Consider the following 5,185-nt stretch of genomic DNA (forward strand, 5'->3'; position numbering starts at 1 on the left):
AAAATCTACAAATAAATGCTAGAGAGGGTATGGAGAAAAGGGAACCCTCTTACAATGTTGGTGGGAACGTAAGTTGGTACAACCACTATGGAGAACAGTATGGAGAGTCCTTAAAAAACTAGGTATAAAACGATCATACAACCCAGCAATCCCACTACTGGGCATATACCCTGAGAAAACCAGAATTGGCAAAGACACATGTACCCCAAGTTCACTGCAGCACTATTTACAATGGCCAGGACATGGAAGCAACCTAGATGTCCATCGACATTGAATGGATAAGGAAGTTGTGGTTGTTCAGTTGCTCAGTCATGTCCAACTCTTTGTGACCCTGTGGACTGCAGCATGCTAGGCTTCCCTGTCCTTGCCCATCTCTCAGAACTTGTTCAATGAGTCAGTGATGCCATCCAACCATCTCATCCTCTATTGCCCACTTCTCCTCTTGCCCTCAATCTTTCCCAGCCATCAGGGTCTCTTCCAATGAGTTGGCTATTCCCATCAGGTGGCCAAACTGAAGCTTCAGCATCAGTCCTCCTAATGAATATTCAGGGTTGATTTCCTTTAGGATTGATTGCTTTGATCTTCTTGCAGTCCAAGGAACTCTCAAAAGTCTTCTCCAGCACCATAATTCAAAGGCACTAGTGTTCAACCTTCTTTATGGTCCAGCTCTCACATCCAACCATCACATCCATGGCTACTGAAAAAACCATAGCTAGGTATATACGAATCTTTGTCAGCAGCAATGTCTCCACTTTTTTATACACTGGACCGAAGTAGAACTAACCAAACAACTAACCAAAAAAGGGATGTCCTTATGTCATAGGGAAGTGGAATGCAAAAGTAGGAAGTCAAGAGATACCTGGCTAAACAGGCAAGTTTAGCCTTGGAGTACAAAATGAAGCAGAGCAAAGGCTAACAAAGTTTTGCCAAGAGAATGCACTGGTCATAACATACACAATTTCCCAACAACACAAGAGATGACTACACATGGACATCACCAAATGGTCAATTCCAAAATCAGGTTGATTATATTCTTTGCAGCTGATGGAGAAGCTCTATACAGTCAGCAAAAACACAACCAAGAGCTGACTGTGGCTCAGATTGTGAACTCCTTATTACAAAATTCAGACTTAAATTGAAAAAGGTTTTTAAAAAAATAACTGCTTTATAATCTCCGAAAATGGATCTTTCCATTTTAAGAGAAAACAAAGAACTTCAGGTAAAGTTCCTGACACAGTGATTGGCACAGGATATGCACTGAACCATAGCTATTACCTAAACCTCAGGTAACTGGCAGCCTTCTTCGGAACCCTGGAGCATCCTCAAAGACCCTATTCTAGTTCTCTAGACAGACGAAGAAGCAAGACAACATGGAGAGTCTATTTATTCAATAGCAACTCTGAAGACAAAGTCTCAGAAATCTGAAGGGATGTACTTCCCCTATTTCTACTTCAGTCCGTTTTCATAAGTTTCTGTCCTTCGCAGGCTACAACTTGATGTAAAAAGCTTGATGTATGTCCTAGATATACTTATACACAACCTTTGAGGGAACAGTTTGGAGGTGCAGACGAACAGGACACTTGTAAAAGTGGGACAGCAGGGTCTCACTGTAGCCCACAAGGAAGTAGAACTTGTGCGCAGGTAGCTGCCTCAGAACCAGGGCACAGATCTCCACCTGGTTAGCCCGGCGCTTCAGAATAAGCTGGTCAGCCAGGCAGCCTGGGAAGGTGCCCAGCATAAATTTGCGAAGGAAAACATCTTCCACTGTTCGCTCGGCAGCGTGGTCCTCCCCATCCAGGTTACCTGAAAAGAGAAGCGTACCGTGGTGAGTTGGCCAAAACTCCAGAGGTAACATCCAAAAGCACTGGGCATTCAATTCCCCACCTTAGCCTCTTCTCTTTTCTTCTACAGTGGAAAAAGAATAATACTTTGAAGCTTCAAGAACATTATTTCAGTAATCCCGAAATCCTGTGAAGCATTTATTATCATTATCTTGTCTCACAAAAAAGAAGGGCACAAAACTGAGATTCCTTTATGTAGACACAGAGTACCCCTTTCCCACTCTCTCCTCACTGCCATACAAAAGCACTGGTCATGCCATGGGCCAGAGAGATGAGGCCATCAGCTACTTCTGAGGTGTGAGCTCTCTCATTAACTACAGCCATGGCCTCAACAAGTAAATTCTCACTGTAGACCATAAACCTTTGCACCTCTTACGATATTTGTTATGAGTCTCCACACCCACCCGCTAGACCTCAGAACAAGAACTTGAAAAGGGTTTGGGATAGAAATCCATACTTTAAGTAGGTTCTCTAGACAGATGTATCTCAAACGTTCAAGTTGAGAACCCTTATAATGAACAAAATATTGTTGATTCTCATTAATTCACAGTAGTTATGCTTTGTAAAGTTAAGAGTTATGTTCTATATAATCAAAATGAATAACAAATTAGTAAATACTAAACTAAACCACTGCTCCTGGTGGAAATTCTGCAAGTCTCTGGTTACAATACTTTTATCAACAGATTGATATTGTTTTATTTTCTCTGTTAAAGACACCTACAAATGGCTGATTAACACTGAACTCTCTCCTAACAGCTCTGTAACACATGCTTGAAGAAAGCTTTTCTAACAATCGTGCCCTGTAAAGTACAACACAGTCTTCTTGTGCTTAGAAACACTAGATGGTGTTGCAGTGAAAAGAAAAAAAAAGCAATGAGTTTCTCTTTTTTCTTTCTCTTTCCTGAGAACAAAGGAAATAATGAAAACAGTAAACAAGCTGGAGGGCAAATATAAACAGGCCTGAAAGAGATAATCACTCCTAATTTTACTTTATTCCCAATCTGTAGTCTGTATCTAGGTTTACTTTTCCCCAAACTAATCTGACACTATGTAAATTACATCCTGCACCTATCGCCCCCAAACTGCATGAGTTACATCCAGAACCTATTACCCTTTCCTAAGTGAAGTTGCTCAGTCGTGTCCCAACTCTTTGTGACCCCATGGACCAGAGCCTACCAGGCTCCTCCATCCATGGAATTTTCTAGGCAAGAGTACTGGAGTGGGTTGCCATTTCCTTCTCCAGCGGATCTTCCCAACCCAGGGATCGGACCCAGGTCTCCTGCATTGTGGGCAGACGCTTTACCATCTGAGCCACTAGGGAAGCCTATTACCCTTTAAGTGAAAGTGAAGTGAAGTTGCTCAGTCGTGTCCGACTCTTAGCAACCCCATGGACTGCAGCCTACCAGGCTCCTCCGTCCATGGGATTTTCCAGGCGAGAGTACTGGAGTGGTTTGCCATTGCCTTCTCCACTGTTGTTGTTGTTACTGTTGCTGCGTCGTTTCAGTCGTATCCGACTCTGTGCGACCCCATGGACTGCAGCCTACCAGGCTTCTCCGTCCATGGGATTCTCCAGGCAAGAACACTGGAGTGGGTTGCCATTTCCTTCTCCATTACCCTTTAACTCTTTACTAATTACATCCAGTACCTGGTGCATACCCTTATCACACTCCCTTTGTAGACCACTCCTTGTAGCTTTTTCATTTCAGAAAGAAGGCCACATTAAATAAAGCAGAGACAAATGAACCCAATTACTGGGTTACCTGATGCCTGCTATTACTGTTTTAAAACAATGCAAGAATGCAAGACCTTCATTACTTTGAGCCTTATCATTTACCCTAAGACCAGGAGACCCAGGCTATATAAAGTCTAAAGGAAAAAAAAAAAAAAAAAATGAAGTCTCTTGATTCACAGTTCCTGAGGCACTAGCATGCTGTGTTCTCCCCTCAGCTAACTTCTTCCTCTAAACTCTGTCTCCATAATTTTTATTTGGCATGGGTGGGCAGAGAAAGGAAGATTTTGGCAGCAATAAATGGGAGCTCATGCAGAATCTGCTTGGGGGCAGGTGACCCCACAGGGCCCCTTGGCTTGATTGGAAGTTTAGGGATCTCTCTCCATACAAGGCTCTTTCAGGAAGAATAGCTTATTGGGGGATTTCTCTGAGGCCAGATGGCCTGGGACTCCCTGTTGTAGGGCTATACCCCAAACACACCCAACTGGCCAACTTGGCTGCAGAAATCTGAGGCTATGGTGGAGAACAGGGGAAAAGATGCCCTACAGCTGCAGAAGCTTTATTTCTGCCTTGAGGACACCTTCTCTTCCACTGCCCTCTCTGGCACAGATTTCTACTCCAAGAAGACATTAATTCGTGGAGGATAAAAAAGAGGGAGTTTGGTATGTCCCAAACTGCTATGTTTGGTAAGCCCTCTAGAGACAATTGATGTTTCCTATTTGGGGAATAGCTTCAGTCCCAGTTTGGAAAATTCTATGAAGAGAAACTGCTTTCACAAGGTGCCACTTTGGACAAATGTCACAGGTTTAGCAGGACCTGGAAGTCACATTTGAGGCATTCTTGCCATTTGGCTTTTTGATTTTGGGACATCTTCATGCCATCCTTTTGGGGCATTTTTCTGCCCCCCTTGCTTTTGATTTCTGGGCATGTCTTTGCCATTCTCTTTCTTTTTAGTGACTTTCTGCTGCTGCAGTTTGGTTTGTTTATATTGTTATGAGCATGCAAACATCCAGTACGAACTGTTCAAGCTAGAATAGGAAGCACTTCCTCTAAGGTTCCATCACAGAGTCCCCTAGGAAAAATTCTAAGTTATTGTCAACCTATATATAACAAAGGGTGGCGGCCGGGAGGAGCTACCCCTCGCCTGAGGTCAGGGGCGGTGGCCGAGGAGCAACCCCACATCAAAGGGGCAGTGGCTGCGCCTAGAGGAGCTACTCCATGTTCAAGGTCAGGAGGGGAGGCGGTGAGGAGATACCCCTCGTCCAAGGTAAGGAAGGAGCAGCGGCTACGCTTTACTGGAGCAGCCATGAAGAGATACCCCACGTCCAAGGTAAGAGAAACCCAAGTAACACAGTAGATATTGCGAGAGGGCATCAGAGGGCAGACACAATGAAACCATAATCACAGAAAACTAGCCAATCTGATCACATGAATCACAGCCTTGTCTAACTCAATGAAAGTAAGCCATGCCCTGTGGGGCCAACCAAGATAGGCGGGTCATGGTGGAGAGGGCTGACAGAATATGGTCCACTGGAGAAGGGAATGGCAAACCACTTCAGTATTCTTGCCTTGAGAACCCCATGAACACTATGAAAAGGCAAAATGATAGGATCTG

At 44.0% G+C, this 5,185-nt stretch overlaps 1 protein-coding gene across 1 annotated transcript in view; it reads right to left on the reverse strand.

Annotated features, from left to right (window-relative positions):
* Nucleotides 1–1,366: 1,366 nt before the first annotated feature.
* Nucleotides 1,367–5,185, reverse strand: part of MRPS24 (mitochondrial ribosomal protein S24) — a 23,734-nt gene continuing 19,915 nt past the window's right edge. Inside the window, exon 4 of the mRNA XM_010832354.1 lies at nucleotides 1,367–1,803. Within this exon, the coding sequence (XP_010830656.1) occupies nucleotides 1,520–1,803 (284 nt within the window). The 3' untranslated portion in view covers nucleotides 1,367–1,519. The remainder of the gene's footprint in view (nucleotides 1,804–5,185) is intronic.

The sequence above is a fragment of the Bison bison genome, unplaced genomic scaffold, assembly GCF_000754665.1.
Source record: "Bison bison bison isolate TAMUID 2011002044 unplaced genomic scaffold, Bison_UMD1.0 scf7180017860899, whole genome shotgun sequence".
Taxonomy (NCBI): Eukaryota; Metazoa; Chordata; class Mammalia; order Artiodactyla; family Bovidae; genus Bison; species Bison bison.